General features: G+C 50.5%; 1 protein-coding gene across 1 annotated transcript in view; it reads left to right on the top strand.

The window, feature by feature from the left end:
* Positions 1-20,297, top strand: part of LOC116981272 (solute carrier family 2, facilitated glucose transporter member 5-like) — a 36,245-nt gene extending 15,948 nt beyond the window's left edge. Inside the window, exons 8-12 of the mRNA XM_033034170.1 lie at positions 1,671-1,781; positions 7,624-7,758; positions 8,648-8,717; positions 16,252-16,379; positions 19,796-20,297. Coding sequence (XP_032890061.1) covers positions 1,671-1,781; positions 7,624-7,758; positions 8,648-8,717; positions 16,252-16,379; positions 19,796-20,038 — 687 coding nt within the window. The 3' untranslated portion in view covers positions 20,039-20,297. The remainder of the gene's footprint in view (positions 1-1,670; positions 1,782-7,623; positions 7,759-8,647; positions 8,718-16,251; positions 16,380-19,795) is intronic.
* Positions 20,298-25,713: the final 5,416 nt, after the last annotated feature.

Below are 25,713 nucleotides of genomic sequence, written 5' to 3'. Positions count from 1 at the left end.
AGGCTGAGAGGTGATTTTATCGAGGTGTATAAGATCATGAGGGGAATAGATAGGGTGAATGCACAGAGTCTTTTACCTGGAGTAAGGGAATCAAGGGACAGGCGGCATGGGTTTAGGTGAGGGCGGAAAGATTTAATAGAGACCTGGGGTGCAACTTATTTGCACAAACGATAGTGGTATATTGAACGAGCTGCGTTATTGAGGAGGTTGTTAAGGTAGGTACTATCACAACATTTAACAAACATTTAAACGGGTACACGGATTGGAAAGGCTTAGAGGGATATGGGCAGGTGGGACTAGTGTAGATGGGGCTTGTTGGTCAGCATAGGGCAAGTTGGGCCGAAGGGCCTGCCTCCATGCTATATAACTTTCTGACTCCAGTCACCATACCTCGGGAAGGTGTGGGAGGTGCCAGAGAGGATGCGGGAAGGACCTACTTGAAGGGTCCACCAACAGTGGTCCCATCACACACCGGGAGCGCTGTGTGTTGTTCTGTTCACACAGATACAGGAAAGATGTCATGGAGTTGGAAAAGGTACAGAGGAGATTCACAAGGATGTTCCCTGGGCTTGCAGGCTTGAGTTACAGGGAGAGGTTGGACAGGCTCTCGGGGTTTATTCTCTGTAGAGGAAAGAGAGTTGTGGGTAGGTTTGATGGAGGTGAACATAGTGAGGACAAGTTTAGAGAGGGAGGAACGAGAGAATGTCATGGATGGTTGTGGGAACCTGAGGAGGCATCGGTTTTACATAGAGGGTTTTGGGTATATGAACTCACTAGAATTTAGAAGATTGAGGGGGGGTCTTATAGAAACTTACAAAATTCTTAAGGGGTTGGACAGGCTAGATGCAGGAAGATTGTTCCCGATGTTGGGGAAGTCCAGAACAAGGGGTCACAGTTTAAGGATAAGGGGGAAATATTTTAGAACCGAGATGAGAAAAACATTTTTCACACAGAGAGTGGTGAATCTCTGGAATTATCTGCCACATAAGGTAGCTGAGGCCAGTTAATTGGCTATATTTAAGAGGGAGTTAGATGTGGCCCTTGTGGCTAAAGGTATCAGGGGGTATGGAGAGAAGGCAGGTACAGGATACTGAGTTGAATGATCAGCCATGATCATATTGAACGGCGGTGCAGGCTCGAAGGGCCGAATGGCCTACTCCTGCACCTATTTTCTATGTTTCTATGTTTCTAGGAGGCTTAAAAGGCATTGGGACAGGTACATGGATGGGAAGGTTTAGAGGGATATGGAACAAACATTGTATGGTGTAACATCATAGCAAGGAACTGCAGATGCTGGTTAGTACCGAAGATAGATTCAAAGTACTGGAGTAACTCAGCGGGTCAGGCAGCATCTCTGGAGAGCATGGTGAATCTTTCCTCTTGCCAAATTCATCAAGGATGCCGCCTGACCCGCTGAGTTGAAAACATAGAAAAATAGGTGCAGGAGTAGGCCATTCGGCCCTTCGAGCCAGCACCTCCATTCAATATGATCATGGCTGATCATCTCAGTTACTCCAGCACTTTGTGTCTATCTGTGTGGAAAATGGGGCCCGTTTAGGTGGGTCAGCACGGGCGAGTTGGGCCGAAGGGCCTGTTTCCGCGCTGTACGACTCCACGCCTCGTCATTTTCTGAGCAGCTTGAGCGACTGACGGATGTGCTTGCCTTTCAGATTTGGTTCTACACCAGCATCATATTCGAGCACTCGGGGATTCCCCAGCCGTACATCCAGTACACCACCGTGGGCACAGGGGCTATCGAGGTCGTGGCAGGGCTGGTCGGGGTGAGTTACGTCCACAGACCACGGCAGGTTGAGCAAGGGGCAAGACCGTCCACTGGTCACACTGACCAAAAACAGACTCATTACATTCTTACTTGCAGCAGCATAACAGGTCACAGAGGAAACAGACCCTTGGGCCCAACTTGCCCATACCGGCCAACATGTCCCAACTACACTAGTTCCACCTGCCCATGTTTTGGCCAATATCCCTCCAAACCCGTCTAACTGTTTCTTAAACATTGGGATAGTCTGTGCTTCAACTACCTGGAACTCTCTGCCACAGAAGGTAGTTGAGGCCAGTTCATTGGCTATATTTAAGAGGGAGTTAGATGTGGCCCTTGTGGCTAAGGGGATCAGGGGGTATGGAGAGAAGGCAGGTACGGGATACTGAGTTGGATGATCAGCCATGATCATATTGAATGGCGGTGCAGGCTCGAAGGGCCGAATGGCCTACTCCTGCACCTATTTTCTATGTTTCTATGTTTCTATCTCCTTAGGCACCTCGATCCAAGTACCCACCACCTTTAACCTCAGACCCACCCCTCAGATTCCTATTCAATCTTTTCCCCATCACCTTAAACCTACGTTCACCGGTCCTCGATTCACCTGCTCTGGGCGAGAGACTGCATGCATCTGTAAACACAGTACTCAAAAATAATATAGTAACCAAAAAAAATTCAATAAATTCCAAAAACCAACATTATTACAAAAAGTCCAAAGTCCTTAGTGCAAGCAAGAGAGTTTGTAGTTGATAGTTTAGATCATGTGGTTTAGTTTTAGTGTAGTTTATCATCCCATGTACCGAGGTACAGTGAAAAGCTTGTTGTTCCATGCTAACCAGTCATGGCTACAATCGAGCCGTCCACAGTGTACAGATACAGAATAAAGGGAATACCATTTAGTGCAGATAAAGTCAGCTAAAATCTGAATAAAGAGAGTCCGTGCGTCTCCAGCGAGCTAGATGGGAGGTCAGGACCGCTCTCTAGTTGGTGATAGGATGGTTCAGTTGCCTGATAACAGCTGGGAAGAAACTATCCGTGAATCTGGAGGTGTGCGTTTTCACACTTCTGTACCTCTTGCCTGAGGGGAGAAGAGGGAGTGGCCAGGGTGAGACTGTGCCCTTGATTATGCTGGTGGCCTCACCAAGTCAGTGTGAGGTGTAGATGGAGTCTGTGGAAAAGAGGTTGGTTTGCGCGATGGTCTGGGCTGCGTCCACAATTCTCTGCAATTTCTTGCGGTCTTGGATGGAGCTGTTCCCAAACCGAGCTGTGACGCATCCCGGTAAATTGTTTTCTCGGGCTTGTGGTGTTCAAGACCCTGATAGTTGTTGGGAAGAAAGTGTTCTTGTATGTGGAGGTAACGGCACCAACGCTGACCAGAGATCGGTGGCAGAGAGGAGGCAGCTATGCCCAAGAGCACTGGCATTGTTCAGTGGGTCTGGCAGCCTCTGGGGAGATAGAATAAGGGGAGAGGCTGAATGGGTTAACATAAGACACAGAACTGTACAGCACAGGGCAGGCCCTTCGGCCCACATTGTCCATGCCGAACATAATGCACCATGACCCACATCCCTCCATTCCCTGCATATCAATGTGTCTATCTAAAAGCCTCTTCAACGCCGCTATCGTATCTACCTCCACCACCACCACCACCCCTGGCAGTGCGTTCCAGACACCCAGCACCCTTGCATTCTATTTTTCCTCTGTTTCCTTCATTTCTCACTCTCCTTCTTGGAATCACTTCTTGATTAGTGCGGGTGTCGGAGGTTATGGGGTGAACGCAGAAGAATGGGGTTGGGAGGGAGAGATAGAACAGCCATGATTGAATGGCGGAGTAAACATGACGGGCCGAATGGCCTAATTCTGCTCCCATCAACATATTCTCCCTCCGTTTCTCCCAGCTTTTCCTCTCGTTTTCATCCTTGGTTTCACCTTTTCCTTTCATTGCTCAACATTTTTCCTTCCATTCTCTCTCCTCCTTTCTTCCATTTTTTCTCTCTCTCCCTCTCTCTCATCTTTCTCTATTTCCTTATCCTCTCCCCTTTCTCTCACCCTCTCTCCCTATTTTGCTCCCTCTCTCTCCCCCTTTCCTCTCTCTCCCACAGCAACACCCCCCCTCTCTCTCACTCACCCTGCTCTTTTTCTTTCTCTCTATCTCTTCCTCCCTCTCTCATCGCTTCCTCCCTCTCACCCCTCTCCCTCCCCCTCCCCCTCTCTCCCTCCCTCTCTCCTTCCATATCTCTCTCCCCAACCCCCTTTCGCTCTCCCCCCATCTCCCTCCCTCCCCCCTCCCTCTCCCCCTCTCCCTCTCCCCTCCCCCTCTCTCTCCTCCTCCTCCCCCCTCCCCCTCTCCCCCTCTCTCCTTCCATATCTCTCCCCAACCCCCTTTCTCTCTCCCCCCCATCTCCCTCCCTCTCACCCACCCTCCCTCCCTCTCCCCTCTCCCTCCCTCCCCCTCTCCCTCCCCCTCCCCCTCCCTCCCTCTCTCCCTCAATATATCTCTCCCCAACCTCTCCCCACCATCTCTCTCTCCCCCCGCCCCCCCCCCCCCCCCGCTCCCTCTCCCCCCCAGTAGATGCCCCTCTCTCTAGTGGTTAGCTTGGCCAAAAGGTGACTCTTCCCTGCACGCTGTTCCCTGCAGTAACTGGGACACAAGGCCGCGCTATATAACACTGAATGAGGCCGTCTGACAGCTAAAGAGACTGATGCCAGGGGTCTGGATCCCGGGAGTGAGATTGGCGGGTGCATTTTGCGTTTAATAAACCAAAGTGGGCGTGGACTTGGGCCGGAGAGCTCTCTCACTCTGAGCTAAGACTGCAGACCTGACGTGTTGGCAGATGGAAGCCCCTTACATGGCCTGGGCTTTAACCTCGGTCTGCGCAGTAACTCAGGGAAACTGGAAGTCTTGTCATCATTATCGGCCCGGGGTGTCCGATCCAATGTTTCCCCAGCAGAGTTGGAGGATTAGTTGTAAAATTACAGCCATTTGTTACAGCTCTCTCTCCAGCCCTCCTCCCCCCACCACTCCCCCCCCTCCCCCCCCCTCCCCCCTCCCTCAACTCCTGGTTCCCCCTCTCCCCCCCTGCTGCTGAAACTCATCTCACATAAACTGTAGGGGTCCACTAACGTTCCGAGCCTGTCCTGGTGAATTACTGCCGGCAAGCCGGCATGAGAACAGAGCACGGAGAACAGGCCCTTCGGCCCACAACAAGTCACCTCTCCACACCACATTGGAACATGGAGCAGTTCAGCACAGGATCAGGCCCTTCGGCCCACGCTGTCTGTCCCAGCCGAACGTGATGCCAATATAACCTCTCCTCTGCCTGCGCGTGATCCACGTCCTCCCATTCCGTGCGTATCCGCCTGCCTTTACAAAATCCCTCTTCAACACCACAATCTTATGTTGCTCCACCACTGCCAACCGTGCTCCGTACAGGGGTCGGCCGGTTCAACGCCAACATGCATCGCTGGGGGCTGCGTCCATCAGCAGCCTGCGTGTGTGGAGCAGACCAGCAAACAGCCTTTCTAAATGCCTCTGAAACACCACAATCTTATCTGCCTCCACCACCACCCCAGCAGCTCATGTTCGAGGCACCCACCACTCTCTCTAAAAAAGAAAACTTTCCCGAAACGTTACCTATTCCATTTCTCCAAAGGTGCTGCCGGACCTGCTGAGTTGCTCCAGCCTCTCCTTTAAACGTGTAAAAGCCGTGCCCTCTAGTATTTGACATTTCCATCCTGGAAAAAAGGCTCTGACTCTGCCCTATCGAAGCCTCATAATTTGATATACCTTCTATCAGGTTTTCCCTCAAGCCTCTGACGTTCTAGAAAAAATCAATCCAGGTCTGTCCAACTGCTCCCTGTAGCTAATACCCCCTGAACCAGGCACCATTCTAGTAAAGCTCCTCTGCACCCTCTCCAAAGCCTCCCCCGTCCTTCCTGTAATGGGGTGCGACCAGAACAGCACTGAATACTCCACATGCGGCCTAACCAAACTCCTACAAGCTAGATGCGGGAAACATGTTCCCAATGTTGGGCGAGTCCAGAACCGGGGGCCACAGTCTTAGATGAAAGGGGAGGTCATTTAAGACTGAGGTGAGAAAAAACTTTTTCACCCAGGGAGTCGTGAATTTATGGAATTCCCTGCCACAGAGGGCAGTGGAGGCCAAGTCACTGGATGGATTTAAGAGAGAGTTAGATAGAGCTCTAGGGGCTAGTGGAGTCAAGGGATATGGGGAGAAGGCAGGCACGGGTTATTGATAGGGGACGATCAGCCATGATCACAATGAATGGCGGTGCTGGCTCGAAGGGCCTATTGGCCTCCTATTGGCCTCCTCCTGCACCTATTTTCTATGTCTCTATGTTACAAATCTGCATCATGACTCCTATACTCAAAGCCCTGACCGATGAAGGCAAGCATAGCGTACGTATGCCTTCTTTGCCACTTTATCTGACCCAATTAAACTCTGCACAATCAGCAAACTCCATTCCTCCCCACAGGACAAATCCTTTGCAGCTGAACACTGACCCAGCGCTGTAAACATCCCCAACCCCCTCAATTAGATGTGTAGGAAGGAACTGCAGATGCTGGTTTTATCACTGAAGATAGACACAAAAATGCTGGAGTAACTCGGCGGGACAGGCAGCATCCCTGGGGGGAAGGAATGGCTGACGTTGCAGGTCAAGGGTCTCGACCTTTCTATATCCAGAGATACTGCCTGTCCCGCTGAGTTACTCCAGCATTTTTTTGTCTATCCCCTCAATTAGATAGCAGCCTGTACCTCACCCCAGGATTCTGTTATCCCTGTATATATTTACTTGGAGTATCGTATGCAGTTCTGGCCCCCCCCCCCCTTTTCCAGGAAGGATGTGGAGACTTTGGAGAGGGTGCAGAGGAGGTTTACCGGAACGGTGCCTGGATTTGGGGGTATTAGCTACAGTTGGACAGACTTGGATTGTTTTCTCTGCAGCGTCGGAAGTTGAAGGGAGACCTGATAGAAACCTATACGATTATGAGAGGCGTAGATAGGGGGATGGATGTGGAGTCCCGGGGAAAGCCTCGCAGCTGACCGCACGAGGTGAAGAGGTACCCTGAAGCAACATCTCACAACGGGGCAAGAGAAACTGTTGACCGGAGCGACAGACAAGCGGGCACGCAGAGAGGGGAGCGACGCAACTTCAACAAACTTGTCACTACTCCCGCATTGGTCTCCAGCCATGACCGGGGGGGGGGGGGGGGCGACGACAAGATAGGAGATAGACAATCAGAACGTTCTTCCCCAGGCTGGAAATGCAAAGACTAAGAGGGCATGGCATTAAGGCCAGAGGGCAAAGCTTTAATGATTAAATTTCATCAGCCTTGCCCCTAGCACACTGTTCCCTCTCCTCCACGTTGATGCCCATTTTTCATTGTCTTTGATTATTTTTTTGCACTGTATTTAATTTACTGAACATTTTTTCTTTTGTTCATTTTATGATCAATGGAGTATGGTGTTTACAAACTTGTTGTGCTGCTGCTGCTAGTAACATTTTCATCGTTTCGGTACAGATGACAATAAAACGCTCTTGAAGGATACAGAGTGCTGGAGTTAGTCAGTGGGTCAGGCAGCATCTGTGGAGAGCACGGATAGGTGACGTTTCGGGTTGGGACCCTTCTCCACGCTGATCGAAAGGGTCTCAAAGAGTCTGAAGGAGCGTCCTAACACGAAACTTCACCGATCTGTGTTCTGCTGCCTGACCCACTTAGTTACTCCAGCAGTTTGTCGCTTTCCTTTTTGTCGGCCAGCATCTGCAGTTCCTTGTTTCTATTCTTGACTCTTGTCCCCTCGTTCCCTCCTCTGTCCCAGAGCCTCATCATTGAGAGGGTGGGGCGGAGGCCGCTACTGATCGGTGGATTCAGCTTCATGGGGCTGTCGAGCGCTGGGATCACGATCACGCTACTGTTGCAGGTAACACGCAACACGTTACTGCAGGTAACGCATGTTCCTCCATCACACAACACGTTACTGCAGGTAACGCATGTTCCTCCATCACGCAACATGGTACTGCGGGTAACCCCGGCTCAATATGCCCCACGATCACATTACTGGTACAGATATCTCCCCACCCCACCTCTCTCTTTATCGCTCTGCTCTCTCTTATTCTCTCCCGATCCATCTCTTTCTTCCTCTCTCTATCACCCCCCACACCCTTAATATCCTCCCTCTCTTCCCCTCTCTCTCTCTCTCTCTCTTTATCGCTCTGCTCTCTCTTATTCTCTCCCGATCCATCTCTTTCTTCCTCTCTCTATCACCCCCTTCACCCTAATATCCTCCCTCTCTGGCCCCTCTCTCATCTGCTCATCTCTCTCTTCCATCATCTCTCTCATTCTCTCTCGTCTCCCCTCTCTCGTTCCCTTTCCATTCTCCTCTCTCCCATCTCTCACTCTACTCCATCACTCTCTCTCCCCCCTCTTCCTCCTCTTCTCATCTCACTCTCCACCTTCTCCCCTCTCTCCCTTAGCCCACCTTCGTCGTCCCTTGCCCTCTCCTCCTCCTCTCTCTCCCATCTCCCCATCTCCCCGTCTCTCTCTACCCTCTCTCTCTACCCTCTCTCTCTACCCCCTCTATCTCTACCCCCTCTATCTCTACCCCCTCTATCTCTACCCCCTCTATCTCTACCCCCTCTATCTCTCCCCCCCTCTATCTCTCCCCCCTCTATCTCTCCCCCCTCTATCTCTCCCCCCTCTATCTCTCCCCCCTCTATCTCTCCCCCCTCTCTCTCCCCCCTCTCTCTCCCCCCTTCTCTACCCCCTCTCTCTCCCCCCTTCTCTACCCCCTCTCCCCCCACCCCCCCCCCCCCAATACTGACCCTCCCTCTGCCTGGTTTCAGGTCCCCTGGATGCACTATGTCAGTGTTGCGTGTGTGGTGGGGATCATCGCTGGCTTCTGCATCGGACCAGGTAGGCAATGCTGTGGGCACAAGGCCTGGCCTCTGCCACTGTCCCACCCCAAACCCATCACAGCCTGCAGCCCCCACCCACCGCTAGACCCCCCCCCCCCCTCCATAGATCAGTGTCACTCATGTTATGAGTCATACTTTGTAGCCACGCCCACTAATGCAACAGAAAGCTTCTCTGCCCTTTCTCCCTCACTTTGGAGTTATGTGCAAAGATGAAGTTACCTTCGCTGTAACGCCAATAAAGTATTTGGATCTGAATCATTGTACGTTACTTAAGTTATTCCAACTGCAGAAGTTTGACATGGTGTCAGAGTGAACGGACTCACTCCTTGCTCAATGATATTGCTTTTATTTTAGTTTGTTGTTTTCTCCGGTATATATTACTATGGCTTCCGCTCTCAGAAAACCAGAGATCCTGGTCTTTGACGAGGACCTCGCAGAACTGTGGTGCGTATTTGAAGAAGACTTCTCAATTTACATTGAAGCGGCTCACTCTACTGCTGCTCCCGGTGTTCGAGCGTCAATTCTTCTTAGTCTAGCAGGCACAGAAGCTGCTCGACGTGCCTTGAGATTTCATTATGAATCGACTAGATTTGACCCGGCCGGTATCTAGATCGCTCCCGCTCAGTCTATCCGAGACCCTGACTGCCTACTACAAAAATTCCGACAGTTATGTGAGTTACGTACTAACTTGGTCATGAAGAGGCATTTATTCTTTTCCCGAAGCCAGAGACAGGGAGAACCTGTGGAGATGTATGTCAGTGCGTTGAAGCACATTGCCAATCGATGCGATTTCAGGGATATATGTGATAGCATAGTCCGTGACCGTTTGGTCTATGGTGCCCGCAATGATAAATTACGCGACGAGTTACTGCGGGATGCTGAGCTTACTCTAGAGACTGCTGAAAACCACTGTCGCATTGCTGAAATGGCTGACGCTCATACAAAAGTTTTAGGGCACTCTGCTGGTCGTGAAATTAATGTTGCCGGCATGTCTTATCAAATCTCTCGCCGTTCGCCTCAAGTGAGACTAATAGACAATTGTTTTAACTGTGGGGGTTCCATTGCTGCTGCTCGCGACCGTTGCCCTGCGTATAGAAAATTATGTCGATTTTGTAACAAACTGAATCATTTCTTCAGATGCTGTCGTTCGCGTAGCAACAGATTTCAAACAAGGCAATCCGTTAATTCACTTGGCCATGAGAACTTACTCTCGGAACGCTCTCAACCAGCTCCCACTGATTTGCAGGCTGCTAGCAAAGGTTTTGACATCGATGTGCATTCCTTGTCTGATTTAATGCACAAACAACTAGACCCCAAAGTCGCTTTGCTCGTTAATGGCAAGAACTTTTATCTGAAAGTTGACACGGGCGCCAGTTGTAACGTGACTTGTCTAGCTGTGTTCAAAAAGTTGCGATAAACAGAGACTGTCTCTCCTACGGCTGCCTCCCTTCTCCCATTTGCAGGAGGTCCAGTGCACCCATCGGTCAAGTTGAGCTACGCTGCTGTCTTAATTCACGTGTCTACAACCTATGTCGTTCGTGAGGATGTGCCGTCTCTGCTGGGTGCCAACCCATGTCACGATCTAGGGCTTGTCTCTTTCAGCCCTTCTGTTTGTCATCTGACTACAACCTGTGACTTTAGCCAACAAATCCTGACACAATATAAAACTTTGTTTGACGACAAGCTGGGCAGGTTGCCTGTTAAATACACAATTACTATTAACCCTGAGGTAATTCCAGTTGTCCGTCCAGTTCACAAGATTCCCCATGCTATGTGGGACCGTGTTCAAAGTGAACTCAACAGAATGGTGTCCCTCGATGTGATTGCTCCCGTCGCTGACCCCTCGGATTGGGTTTCCACCATGGTCGTGGCAACAAAGAAGAATAAGGACGAAATACGGATTTGTATCAATCCTAAGGACTTAAACACGGCCATTAAACGACCTCACTATCCCATGCGCACTGTGGACTATATTACAGCGCAGTTGGCTGAGGCAACGGTATTCACTGTTCTAGATGCCAAGAGTTCATTCTGGCAGATTTTGCTGGAACTACAACCTCCAACCTTCAGCACACCGTTCGGGCATTACAGATTTCTTCGCATGCCCTTTGGCATAAGCTCTGCTAGTGAAGTATTGCAACAAGCTATGGAGCAGTTGTTTGCAGGTTACCCATGCTCCATTGTCATGGATGACATCCTCGTTGCTGGACGAACTGTCGAAGAACACAATGCCAATCTGACAAAGGTCCTGGATCGCGCCAAGGCCATCAACCTCAAGCTAAACCCTAAAAAATGCAAATTCAGGGTAAGTGAGATGAAATACATAGGCCATGTGTTCACTAAGGATGGCCTAAAAACTGATTCGGCGAAAACCAGTGCCATCAACGAGCCCACAGATGTGCTCTGTCTGCAGAGATTCCTTGGCATGGTGAACTACTTGAGCAAATCTATTCCAGATCGTCCCCATTACGCCAGCTTACACACAAAGACGCTGCTTGGACCTGGCACGAGCAACAGCAGAAGGCGTTCGACACTCTTAATCAGCAGATGTCTTGCGCTCCTACTCTCGCTTATTTTGATCCTAAACGACCAGTCACACTGACTTGTGACGCTTCACAACACGGACTGGGCGCAACATGTCTTCAAAATGACGGTAGCGGCAATAAGCCTGTTGCCTATGCCTCACGCACCATGCCTGACACAGAACAATGCTATGCCCAAATGGAGAAAGAGCTGTTGGCGGCTGTTTTCGCCTGCAAGAAATTTAACGACTTTATCTTCGGACATACGGTCACGATTGAAACTGACCACCAACCTCTGGTCAGCATCTTTAACAAACCGATTCAGGCCTCTCCAGCCCGCCTACAGTGGATGTTGCTGCAGCTTCAAAAATACCACATTGTTCTGACCTACAAATGTGGTAAGGACATGCACCCAGCCGACACTCCCCAGAAGACCAATGAGGGTCCGTCCTCGCCGGATGATGACTTTATCGTAATGACTGTGTCTTTTGGAGGAGGATGGAGGAAAATGGAGGAGGACTGGCCAAATGTTGTGCCTTCCACCACAGTGATGAATGCTGTGGTGGATGTTGGTGTTAAATTTTTATTGTGTATTGTGTGTTCTTTATCATTGTACCGCTGCTGGCAAATTCATTTCACTTGCACTTTATGTGCAATGTGACGAATAAAACCGTATTGTATTGTATTGTATTTTATTCCCTCGTCCTGTGTGGAGGATTTGGTTGCCCACACTGCTGCTGATAGTACTTTACGGTCACTCGCCTCCGTCATTACAATGTTCCGCTGCCAGTTCGGCCTTTCTTTGCCGCCCGCGATGAGCTAGTACTGCAGGATATCATTATTGTAAAAGGACACAAGGCTGTGGTCCCTGTTTCACTGCACAGCAAGTATTTTGATGCTGTCCACGCAGGGCACCCAGGCACTGAAGCCACCGTCCTACGGGCAAGAAACATGTTTTACTGGCCTGGCACCTCATCAACAAAAGCAACCACTTCTTCCACATCCGGCTCCTGCCCTCCCGTGGTCTACAGTGGCAACTGACATATTTGATTGGCATGGCAAGCAATACCTGGTACTTGTCGATTCGTATTCTGGATGGTTTGACATTGATTTTCTTAGCAGCCCCACTTCTCGCAGGGTAGTTTCGAAGCTTGCTCACCATTTTACAGACCACAGAGCTCCGTGCATACTGTTACCTGATAACGGCAGTCAATTTACCAGTCAACACTTCAAGGAGTTTGCTGCACGCTGAGATTTTCGCCACATCACCACCAGCCCTGAATATCCACAGTCGAATGGACTGGCTGAGCGGGCTGTCAAAAGTGCCAGACAGCTCATGGAACATTCATACAGAGCTAATTCCGACGTGTTCCTGGATCTACTCAACTTACACAACTTCTCCCGCGACTCCATGTTGGGTTCACCTGCTCAACATTTATTGTCGAGGCAGACCCGAGCCACGGTGCCTGTGGCGGATCGGGCATTGATCCCACAGGTAGTTCCACCATCGGAAGTCCAGTCCGGGTGGTATGACAAAACAAGTAGGCTGCTGCCACCATTAACCAAGGGGCAGGTGGTTCGTTTGCAGACTGACAAAGGCCATGACCATATTGGTGTAATTTCTGGAACTGCTTCTGAGCCACGCTCTTATCTGGTCGTTGCCGATGGCAGCCCATACAGGCGTAACGGACAACATATCCTGTCTGTGAATGAGTCGACTCCACCTCCGTATTATCCAGACCGTACAAGTGTACTGTCGTCCGTGCCCAGCATAATTGATCCGCCTACACCAGCACAATAACCCGCTTCAGCAACGGCTGCTTTGCCAGTGGTGACGCCCCCTCCGCCTGCGCTGCAGTCACATGTTTCAACACCGGGAATGCTGGTTCAGTCTCCGTCACCCATGAAGCCACCGGCTCTATCCACAGTGGGGAAAAACGGAGATGGTCTTTATCGCACATGTGCTGGTCGTGCTGGTCGTGTTTGCAAGTCCACCGTGAAGTACCCGGGTTATGTTTGACTTTCCTGCAGCTTATTATCAATTGTTATGCTTGCCTTATTTAGTCAATGGTTTTGTACTGACATTGAATTCTTTAAGAGGGAGGATGTAGATCAGTGTCACTCATGTTGTGAGTCATACTTTGTAGCCACGCCCACTAGTTTAACAGAAAGCTTCTCTGCCCTTTCTCCCTCACTTTGGAGTTGTGTGCTAAGATGAAGTTACCTGTGCTGTAACGCTGATAAACGCTTTGGATCTTAATCACAGTGCGTGTTATTTAAGTTATTCCAACAGCAGAAGCTCAACACAACCCTCTCATGTGCCTGTCCAAATGTCTTGAAGAGAAGTCTGAAGAAGGGTCTTGACCCAAAACGTCACCCATTTCTTCTCTCCAGAGATGCTGCCAGAACTGCTGAGTTACTCCAGCTTTTTGTGTATCAAATGTCTTTTACTTGTTGCTATAGTACCTGCCTCAACTACCTCTTCTGGCATCTGGTTCCATACACCCACCACCCTCTGTGTGTGAAACAGTACAGAAACAGGCCCTTCGGCCCAGCTTGTCCATGCCGGCCACCATGTCCCATCTATACTAGTCCCATCTGCCCGGTTTGGCCCATATCCCTCTAAACCTTTCTTATCCATGTACCTGTCCAAATGTCCTTTAAAAGTACCTGCCACATCTACCTCCTCTGGCAAAGGTACACAAAATTGCTGGGGAAACTCAGCGGGTGCAGCAGCATCTATGGAGCAAAGGAATAGGGGCCCCCGTGTTCCGGCCGAAACCCAAACACGTCGCCTATTTCCTTCGCTCCATAGATGCTGCTGCACCCGCTGAGTTTCCCCAGCAATTTTGTGTACCTTCGATATTCCAGCATCTGCAGTTCCCTTTTGAATACCTCCTCTGGCAGCTCGTTTCATACATCCACCCCCCTCTGAGAGTAAAAGTTGCCCCATCGTGTTCCGATTAAATCTTTCCCCCCTCACCTTAAACCCACGAGCTTTGGTTCTAGATTCCCCCACTCTGGGGAAAAGGCTGTGCACTTAGTTTTCTGTACCCCTCATGATTTCATACACCTCCACTAGATCACCTCTCATCCTCCTGTGCTCCAAGGAATAGGGACCTAGCCTGCCCAACCTCTCCCTGCAGCTCAGTCCAGGCAACATCCCCTTAAACTCTGGAGTTGAACGCTGGAAGCAGCAGAGAAGGCAAATTAGCAGCAGCACCTCAGGATGATAAATGTGGATGTTGGCGTCTTAGGTATTTGATGTATTGCTGCTGTCCATGAAGAATATATTACATTTACAATTGAGAAAGTATTCAGTGTAATTACATCTTTAATTAGTCCTTTCCATGGATCATTGTTTATAAACAATGATGTATCTATCCTCTCTTTTATTCTTAATGAACAATCGCGTTCAACATTGGGTGTACTTCCATTTTATCACATTAGCTTCTGCCATGTCATTATGCAAAAATGATGCAGATTTGGACTAAATTGTTGCTAAACGCATCCTCTGTGTATTGGATCACATCTCTGGCTCCATCGCGGTTGCAGACGATGGGGAGGGAGCCAAATGATGGAGCAATGTATGCAGAGGACAGTTCGTGTTTTCACCCTGCTCTCTCTGTGTCTCTGGTTCTGTCTCTCTCATTGCTCCCCCCCCCCCCCCCCCCCTTCCTCTCACTCCCCCTCTCTCTCTCTCTCTCTCTCCCTCTCGTGCTCTCTCCCTCTCTCTCCCTCTCACTGTCTCTCCCCCCTCTCGCTCTCCCCCCCCTCTCCCCTTGCTCTCTCTCCCCTTGCTCTCTCTCCCACGCTCTCTCACACTCTCTCTTGCGCGCTCTCTTTCTTTCCCCTCTCTCTCTTTCTCTCCCCCTCTCAGGAATGCTCGAGTGAGGAGTGGGTGTGAGGGGACTCCAATCTCCTTTCCGTAAACCCCCTCCCTGCCCACCATGCTGGATGCTGGGAGCAACTACTCGCTGGCAGACACGACAGTGGCGTTTAAGAGGCTCTTGTGCAGGCAGATAAGATTTGGCCTTGGCATCATGTTGGGCATGGACATTGTGGGCCGAAGGGCCTGTCCCTGTGCTGTACTACTCTGTGGGGTTGGTGAGGGCCGGATACTGTAGAGGGAGTGACGTTTGCAGTGTGAGGTCGGCTGTTCTGGTGTCCGCCCTGTGGGCTGTGTGAGAAGGTCACACAAGGACCGTCCACTCTCCCCTGCAACCCTCGCTCTCTCGTCCCCTCCTCCCCCTCCCACATCCCTCTCTGCCCCACCCTCGCCATCTCCGGCCCTCCATCCCCTCCAACTGCCTCCTCAAACATCACCCTGTGCCGTACTTTGATTAACCTTAATACCTGCCCTTCTCTCCCTCTCCCCTCCTCTCCCCTCCTCTCCCCTCTCTCCCCTCTCTCCCCTCTCCCCCCTCCTCACTCTCTCCCCCTCCTCTCTCTCCCCTCCTCTCTCCCCTTCTCTCCCCCTCCTCTCTCCCCCTCTCTCCCCCTCTCCTGTCCTCCCCTGTCCTCCCCTGTCCTCCCCTGTCCTCCCCTGTCCTCCCCTGTCCTCCCCTGTCCTCCCCTGTCTCTCCCCTCTCTCCCCTCTCTCCCCTCTCTCCCCTCTCTCCCCTCTCTCCCCTGTCTTCCCTGTCTTCCCTTTCTCTCTCCCCTCTCTCCCCTTCCCTTTCTCTCTCCCCTCTCTCTCTCCACCCTCCCTCATTCCCACTCCTCTCTCCCCCCCTCCTCTCTCCCCCCTCCTCTCTCCCCACTCCTCTCTCCCCCTCCTCTCTCCCCACTCCTCTCTCCCCCCTCCTCTCTCCTCCCCCTCCTCTCTCCTCCCCCCCTCTCTCCTCCCCCCCCTCTCTCCTCCCCCCCCTCTCCTTCCCCCTCTCCTTCCCCCTCTCCCTCCCCTCTCTCCCCTCTCTCTCCACCCTCCCCCTCCCCCTCTCTCCCCTCCCCCTCTCTCCCCTCCCCTCTCAACCTCCCCTCTCTCTCCCCACCTTCCCTCTCCTCCAGCGGGTGTTCCCTTCCTCATGATGGCAGAGCTCTTCATGCAGTCCCACCGACCGGCCGCGTACATTGTTGGAGGTTCCCTCAACTGGCTCTCCAACTTCACCATTGGTTTTGTCTTCCCGTTTTTACAGGTGTGTATGGGTGTGTCAGGCTGGGACACAGGGCAGCACACGGTCCATGGCCCACGCGTGACCTGGCCATGGTCACGTGTTGGGTACGGCACTGTTACATGCTTTAACAGCCCATGCTAACCAAGTTGACATATTGGGTTCGACCCATTTCCTACACTTGACCCATATCCCTCTAATCTCTTCCTATCCATGGACCCGTCCCAATGTATTTTAAACATTGTGATTGTATCCACTTCTATAGCTTCCTCTTGCAGCTCGTTCCAGATATGGACTGCCCGCTGAGTGGAAAAAAGGTGCCCCCTGAGATCCCTCTTAAATCTCGCACATCCCTCGCACCTTAAGCCTGCGCCCTCTAGTTTTAGAATGCTCTACCCTGGGGAATAGACTGTGAGTGTTCACTTTATCCGTGCCCCTCATGATCTTGTACACCTCAGTAAGGTCACCCCCCCCCCCCCCCCCCCCCCCCCCAGCCTCCTACGTCTACAGAAGAAAAACTCCCAGCCTATCCAACCTCTCCCTGTAACTCAGGCCATGACTTGCACATTGAACAGTCGGGCCCTGGACAGTGTTGAAGGAACGGACAGATAATAATAATAATAATACATTTTATTTAATGGGCGCTTTTCAGACATCTCAAGGACACCTTACATAGATTAATAGAAATAAAAACATATAATCAGAATAAAATAAGTAATAAAGACATCACAGAGACACAAATTAAAAACAGAATTCAGTCCAAAAACAGAAAATCAAAAACACAATGTGAAGAGAGAGCAGCGGCAGCCAAAGCGCGCCAGCGTCCACTCTCTCTTCACGGCAGCCATCTTGGACACAGACTTACAGGATTACATTAGACAAAAAAATCATCCCCCCACAATGGATACCACTGTGGGGGAAGGCACAAAGTCCAGTCCCCACCCCAAGTTCACCCCAAAGTCAGGCCTATTGGGGCCACCGCAATTGCCTCTACGGAGGCCCGATGTTCCTGGCCATTCTCACCGGGTGGTCTTGCCCCGGCGTCGGGAGAGTCCTCTCGGCGGCTGGGCCACCTGGAACGGCCGCTTCCTGGTTGGAGACCGCGGCTTCCGGAGCCGAACAAGGCCGCGCCGGTTTGGAGTTCCCAGGCTCCCGATGTTAAAGTCGGCGCCGCCTCTCCGCTCCGCAGACCCGCAGCCCGGAGATGTTGCTCTGGGAGTCTAGGTTGACGGTTCCCTGTACGTGGCGAGTCAGGTGGACAGGGTGGTGAAGAAGGCGTTTGGCACGCTCGCCTTCATTGTGAAGGGTGTTGAGTACAGATGTTGGGACATCATGATGCAACTGTACAAGTCGTCAGTGAGACCACACTTGGAGTTCTGTGTACACTTATGGTCACCCCTTTACAGTGATTAAGTTGGAAAGGGCGCAGAAGAGATTTACTAGGATGTTAGCTGGACTCACAGACACGTTCTAGGGAGAGGTTTGATAGGACATGTGTCTTCCTTCTAATGACACAGAATTCCACAGGATCATAGCCTCTTAAAGGACGTTCTTTTAGGAAAGAGATGAGGAGAAATTCCCTTAGTCAGAGGGTGGTGAATGTCGAATCTTTGCCACAGAAGGCTGTGGAGGCCCGCCAGTGGATATTTTTAAGGCAGAGATAGATAGATTCTTGATTAGTACAGGTGTCAGAGGTCATGGAGAGTTGGCAGGAGAATGGGGTGAGGAGGGAGAGATAGATCAGCCATGATTGATTGGCGGACTTGATGGGTCGAATGGTCTAATTCTACTCCTATTCCTTATGACCTTATGATTATACTTCTAGAGTTCCATTTATAATATATACAGGTGTGTCGGTGTTTTTTAGTTCATTTTTAGTTTTAGTTTAGCGATACAGCATGAAACAGGCACTTTGGCACAAAGTCCACACCGACCATCGATCACCCGTTCACACTAGTTCGATGTAATCCCACTTTCTCATCCATTCCCTACACACTCGGGGCAATTTCGAGGCCAGATTATGTTCATAAATTTGTGTTATAGGAACAGAATTCGGCTATTCGGCCCTTCAATCTATTCTGCCATTCAATCAATCTGAGTATAGAAGTTGGGATGTAATGTTAAAATTGTACAAGGCATTGGTGAGGCCAATTCTGGAGTATGGTGTACAATTTTGGTCGCCCAATTATAGGAAGGATGTCAACAAAATAGAGAGAGTACAGAGGAGATTTACTAGAATGTTGCCTGGGTTTCAGCAACTAAGTTACAGAGAAAGGTTGAATAAGTTAGGTCTTTATTCTTTGGAGCGCAGTAGGTTAAGGGGGGACTTGATAGAGGTCTTTAAAATGATGAGAGGGATAGACAGAGTTGACGTGGATAAGCTTTTCCCATTGAGAGTAGGGAAGTTTCAAACAAGAGGACATGATTTCAGAATTAATGGACAGAAGTTTAGGGGTAACATGAGGGGGAACTTCTTTACTCAGAGAGTGGTAGCTGTGTGGAATGAGCTCCCAGTGGAAGTGGTGGAGGCAGGTTCGATTTTATCATTTAAAAATAAATTGGATAGGTATATGGATGGGAAAGGAATGGAGGGTTATGGTCTGAGTGCAGTTCCGTGTCTACATCTACATCATTATATCTGGTTACACTGTTTTGTTACATTATCTTTGTTACATTATTTGTTGCGCCCTGTGGTCTGATGTGTTTTATGCTCTCAACCCACATACCCCCCCCCCCCCCCCACAGCACACTGCTCCCTCAGTACTGCCCCTCCCACAGTGTGGCGCTCCCTTAGTATTGCCCCTCCCACAGTGTGGCGCTCACTCAGTTCCTCACCCCCCCCCACCAGTCCCACCCCTCCTCAGTCCCACCCCCCCCATCAGTCCCACCCCCCCTCAGTCCCACCCCTCCCTCAGTCCCACCCCCCCTCAGTCCTACTCTTCAGTACCACCCACCCCTCCCTCAGTCCCACCCCCCCCATCAGTCCCACCCCCCATCAGTCCCACCCCCCATCAGTCCCACCCCCCCTCAGTCCCACCCCTCCCTCAGTCCCACCCCCCCTCAGTCCTACTCTTCAGTACCACCCACCCCTCCCTCAGTCCCACCCCTCCTCCCTCAGTACCACCCCCCTCTTCAGTACCACCCCCCCTTCAGTACCACCCCCCTTTAGTCCCACCCCCCCTCAGTCCCACCCCCCTTCAGTACCACCCCACCCTCAGTACCACCCCCCTCCTCAGTACCACCCCCCTCCTCAGTACCACCCCACCTCCTGTCCCACCCCTTCCCCAGTCCCACCCCCCCTCCCTCAGTACCACCCCCCTCCTCAGTCCCACCCACCCCTCCTCAGTCCCACCCACCCCTCCTCAGTCCCACCCCCCCTCCCTCAGTACCACTCCCCCTTCAGTACCACTCCTGACCCAGCATCCCCCTCTGTGTTCCAGATGTCGGCGGGTGCCTACTGCTATCTGGTCTTCTGCGGGATCTGCTGGCTCGTCTCTATCTACGTGTACGTGGTCATTCCTGAAACCAAGAACAAGACCTTCATGGAGATCAGCCACATGTTCTCCCCCGAACTCCCCGCCGTGCCTGAGTGGTCTCCCAATGAGCTGCAGCTGAAGAGGTTCAATGGATACGGAACGTTGGAACCTAGTTCTTCACTTGTCGAGAGTTCCATGTTTTTCTAGCAAGCGGCGTCCACGGGCAGATTGGACGCACTGTGACAGGTCACATCTGCTGTTCTGTTTCGTGTCGTTGAGGTGTTAATTTCATAAGGTCATAAGTAATAGGAGCAGAATTAGGCCATGGCTGACCGATCTCTCCCTCTCATAGCTCAGTCCGCATGAACCAACCAGACCTGCTGGTAGCTGGACACTCTAATTCTCCTTCCCATTCCTACACAGACCTTACTGCCCTCAGTCTCCTCCATTGTCAGAGTGAGGCTAACCCTAAATTGGAGGAACAGCATCTCATATTCCGCTTGGGCAGCTTACAGCCCAGTGATATGAATCTTGATTTCTCTCACCAGGTAGCCCCAGTATCCCCTCTCTCTCTATCCCTCCCCCACCCAAGTCGCACTAGCTTCTCATTTTCACCCTAGAAACAGCCCGTTTCCTTTCTCATCGTTATTTTTTTGCATATCTTTCATTCATTGTTCTTTATCTCTCGACATCACCTCTATATCTCTCGTTTCCCTTATCCTTAACCAGTCTGAAGAAGGGTCTCGACCCGAAACATCACCCATTCCTTCCCTCCAGATTTGCTGCCTGTCCCGCTGAGTTACTCCAGCTTTTTGTGTCTATCTTTGGTTTAAACCAGCATCTGCAGTTCCTTCTTACATATCCCTCCCTCATAACCCCACTCTCCTGCCTTCTCCCCATAACTCCTGGCACCCGTACTAATCAAGAATCTATCTATCTCTGCCTTAAAAAAAACCTATTGGCTTTGCCTCCACAGCCTTGCGTGGCAAAGAATTCCACAGATTCACCACCCTCTGACTAAAGAAATTCATTCTTATCTCCTTCCTAAAGGAACGTCCTTTAATTCTGAGGCTCTGACCTCAAGTCCTAGACTCTCTCACTAGTGGAAACATCCTCTCCACATCCACTCTATCCAAGTCTTTCACTATTCGGTACGTTTCAATGAGGTCCCCCCTCAATGAAACGTAATTTTGACAAGACCCCCCTCGCTTCCTTCCCCAATCATTGATTCAATTATTCAATTTAAGGATTCAAATATACTGCATTATCACATGTACCTAGGTACAGTGAAATGCTTTGTTTTGCATACAACTCGGTAAAATCATATACAGACCTCACCCAGGCAGTACACAAGAGTTGTCACGTTTCTGGCACCGACATGGTTACAAGAGTTCTTCACCGCCCTGTCCACCAGACTCGCCACGTTTAGCGCACCTGGAGACACAGATCTCTCTCTGCTGTACAGCTGTGCCAGCTGTTTAATGCTTGGACAATCCAGAGGTGTTGGAAGCTTCTCAATAAATGCAAGGCTTTTGCTTTTACATAAAGGATTTCTGGAGTTTTAACAAAATATTGTTGTGTTTATTTCAATGAAATACTTCTGAAGGAAGTTATCGAGGGATTGTCACGATTCATTTGCCAGAGACTCTCCAAGCCTCCGACACGAAACGTCACCCATCCACGTTCTCCAGATATGTTGCCTGACCCGCTGAGTTACGCCAGCACTTTGTGTCCATCTTTGATACACACCAGAGTCGTTGTTTCAGTGGTGCCGGAGAGACCAGGGATGTTCTCCTTCGAGCAAGGACAGGAGGTGGCGACATCAGGGACAGGTTTGGACAGGGACAGGGAGAGAGTCCACCTTCAGGCTCAATGGAAAAAAAGACACAGCGTGCTACCCAGAGCAGGGGACTCGAGGCCAAGAGAACATAAGTTTGAGGCGAGAGGGTTAAGATTTAATACAAATCTAAGGGGCGATATTTTCACACAGTTGAGTTTAGTTTGTTGTCATGTGTGCCGAGGTACAGTGTAAAGCTTTTGAGGCGTGCTAACCAGTCAGCGGTAAGACAATATGTGATTATAATGGAACCATCCACAGTGTGTTGATACTTAAACCAGCAACTGCAGTTCCTTCCTGCACTTAGGCCAAAACCAGGGCAAATGGCACTTGGTCGGCATGGACGAGTTGGGCCGAAGGGCCCGTTTCCACGCTGTGTGGGTTACGATCTAATTTGCAATCTGCTTGAAGCACTGGCATTTTAACTTGTCCTGCAAGCCTAGTCTTCACTTCCTTTGTGTGTTGTGTCCTATTATATGGGCAGTTGAGTTTAATGGGGATTGAAAGAGAAACTCCATTTAAAGACTCTTATTTTTATTTTTTTTTGCTAAGCCAACAGTATATTCACGCAGTAAATTAAAAAAATGAATCACAGGCGCTCTCTGTTCTCCCAAACCACTCATGTTGTCAGACCCTGTGTTGTCTTCATCTGTATCACCTTAATTTAGTGTTAATTATGTTCCTCATTTGCAGAGAACATGCATTAGTGCCTCGCCGAGGGAATTAGCAGTGTACGGAACCTATACCGAGAGACAGGCAGGCCCATTAGTAAACACACAACGCATAGGGTCGCAGGCAGAAATAGCATTAACCAGGTATTTCAGCGGCGGATAATCACATTGAACAATAAGCTGGCTTCTAGGTGAAGCTCCATCAACCCCCCCCCCCCCCCCCTCCTCCTCCTCCTCCTCCTCCCGTCCAACAAGGCAGAGAATCCATCTGCGATCCGTGGCCTGCTGCTAAGTAATGTGGGGATGAGCGAGGGAATGGGTAATTGCTGCCTGCGTGTTTTTTCTATTTCGGAGAGAGGGCTGACGGGGCAGATTAGGTATCACCAGCGGGGCCCGCCTTCACCAGCAGCCGAAGCTGAGAGAGAGAGAGAGAGGTGTGTCTCGGGTTGCATTAAAACCTGGCGGAACGGAGCAGAAATGAGCGCACACTAAAACTCCAGCCCAGAGGACAGTGTGCAATATGGTGAAATGGTATCCAGTAATAAGGCCCCGCTTTCTTTCCCCTCCCCTCCCCTCCCTTCTCATCACCTACCCCCCCCCCCCCCCCCCCCCCCAGCAGAAACACGTTCTCCCAACATCTCCAAACCCACTGAGACACTCTGCTCCTTTCGCCTCCTCTGTCCACTCATCTCTAATCCCCCAGTCCTCTAGTTCCTTTCAATCTGCATCTTTCCCCTCCCACTATCCCGTATCACCCAGCACTTCTCATAGACAATAGATGCAGGAGTAGGCCATTCAGCCCTTCGAGCCAGCACCGACATTCAATGTGATCATGGCGTATGGCGTGCACAGCCTAAAGTTGCAAGTCGACTTGTTCTATTTGTATGTGCAGGTCGGTTTGATTGCATTAGTCGAAAATTGGGGTGGGCCACGTGAAGGTTGCAATCTCCCACTGTCGGGGTGGCACGGTGGCGCAGCGGTAGAATTGCTGCCTCACAGTGGGAGAGACCCCGGTTCGATACTGACCTCTGCCGTTGTTTGCATGGATTTTTTACGTTCTCCCTGTGACCATGTGGGTTTTCTCCGGGTGCTCCGGATTCCTTCCGCACAACCAAAGACGTACAGGCTTGTGGGTTAATTGGCTTCTGTAAATTGTAAATTGTCCCTAGTGTGTAGGATAGCGCTAGTGTACGGGATGATCGCTGGTCGGCGCAGGTTCGGTCGGCCAATGGAGCTGTTTCTAAAGACTAAAGGCTAAAGTCAAGCCATTTACATAACCACCTGTCACATATTAAAACTCTGACGAGTCGTTGTACAGACGCTATTGAATAGAAATTGTGCTTGGAGAGAGGAGAGATTGGAGCAAAACACAAAGTGCTGGAGGAACTCAGCGGCTCAGGCAGTGTCTCTGGAGAAAAAGGATGGGTGACATTTTGGGGAGGGACTCTTCTTCAGACTTGAAACATCACTCATCCGTTTTTTCCAGAGATGCTGCCTGACCCGCTGAGTTACTCCAGTTTCTTGTGTCTATCTTCAGTATAAGCCAGCATCTACAGTTCCTTTCTACACAGCATCTGTGGATGGAATGGACAGATGGTGTCTCGAGTCTACTCCACCGTTCAATCATGGCTGATCTATTTTCCCCTCTCAACCCCCATTCTCCTGCCTTCTCCCCCTAATCTTTGATGCCCTTACTAAGGAAGAATATGTCAATCTCCGCTTTAAAAATACCCAATGACCTGGCCTCCACTGCCGTCTGTGGCAATGAATTCCACAGACTCACCACCTTCTGGCTAAAGAAATTCTCCTCATCTCCATTCTAAAGGTATGTCCTTTTATTCCGAGGCTGTGCCTTCTGGTCGTAGATTCTATCACTACTTCTCCACATCCACCCAATCCTTGGTCATACAAGATGGAAACAGGCCCTTTGGCCCAACTTGCCCATGCCAACCAATATACCCCAACTACATAATCCCACCATCCAGCATTAGGCCCATATCCCTCTAAACCTAACCTGCCCATGTACCTGTCTAAATGTTTCTTAAATGCTATTATAGTACCTGCCTCAACTATCTCCTCTGGCAGCTCATTCCATATACCCACCACCCTTCATGTAAAAAAAGTTGCCCCTCAGGTTCCTATTAAATCTTTCCCCTTAAACCTTTGTTGTCTTGTTCTCGATTTCCCTACCCTGGGTAATTGTACCTTTTTTGAGTCATAGAGTTGTACAGCACAGAAACAGGCCCTTTGGCCCACCATGTCCATGCCAACCAAGACATACTGGGCTACTAATACCCATTGGCCTGCATTTGGCCCATATCCCTCTAAATCCACCTGTATTTCTATCCAAATATCTTTTAAAAGTCATAATTGTATCCCCTGCTATATATTCCTCTGGCAGCTCATTCCAATTACGGACCACCCTCTGAGAGGAAAAGTTGCCCCTGAGGTCCCTCTTAAATCACTCCCCTCTCACCTTAAGCCTGTGCGTTCTAGTTTTAGAATTCTCTACCCTGGGCAAAGGACTGTGAACGCTCACTTTATCCATGCCCCTCATTTTGTTAGAGATAGAGCGTGGAAACAGGCCCTTCGGCCCACCGAGCCAGTGCTCACCTGTGATCACCCCATGCACTAACACTATTCGACACACCAGGGACAATTTACAATCTACAGAAGCCAATTAACCTACTAACTCGAATGTCTTAGGGATGCAGGAGGAAGCTGGAGCAGCCGGAGAAAACCCACGCAGTCACAGGGAGAATGTTCAAACTCCATGCAGACATGACCCGTAACCAGGATCGAACCTGCGTCTCTGGCGCTGTGAGGCAGCAACTCTACCGCTGCACCACTGTGCATCGTGATCTTGTACAGCTCAGTAGGGTCACCTCTTAGTTTCCTAAACTCCAAAGAAAAACAATCCCACTTTATCCAGCCTTTCCTTTGTCCTCTGGCTAATCTCTCATTGACTTTGCCAGGCTCGATGTGCCTTTACACAGCAGTGTGAGTTGTCGCTGATTAACCCCTTATCTAATAATTTGTTAGAGTTATCAGTGACATTCTCACATGCCCAACTCTTGCTGATACAGTTATAGCGGATTTACCATGAGTTGCATTCAGTTTATCCACCTCCCTGAAGTGAAATCGCCCTAAAGTTCCGTGATCGGTTCGGGAAGTGGGACACGGCATCCTCGACTAGGGGCGGCTGCTGGAGGTGACGGATGGCGTGTTTGCGGTGGTTGTGGGCGGTGGTGTTGGTGGAGGCGGCTGCGGGAAACCCTACAGCGAGAGCGAGCAGATCGAGCGCAGCCCGCGGCAGCTGCATGAAGCGGCGGTGGAAGGAGCCGACGGCATCGCGCTGGGCCAGGCCGACCCCT

Source organism: Amblyraja radiata, chromosome 15, assembly GCF_010909765.2.
Source record: "Amblyraja radiata isolate CabotCenter1 chromosome 15, sAmbRad1.1.pri, whole genome shotgun sequence".
Lineage (NCBI taxonomy): Eukaryota > Metazoa > Chordata > Chondrichthyes > Rajiformes > Rajidae > Amblyraja > Amblyraja radiata.
Note: the sequence above shows the minus strand (reverse complement) of the source record. Positions and strands in the feature narration are given on the sequence as shown.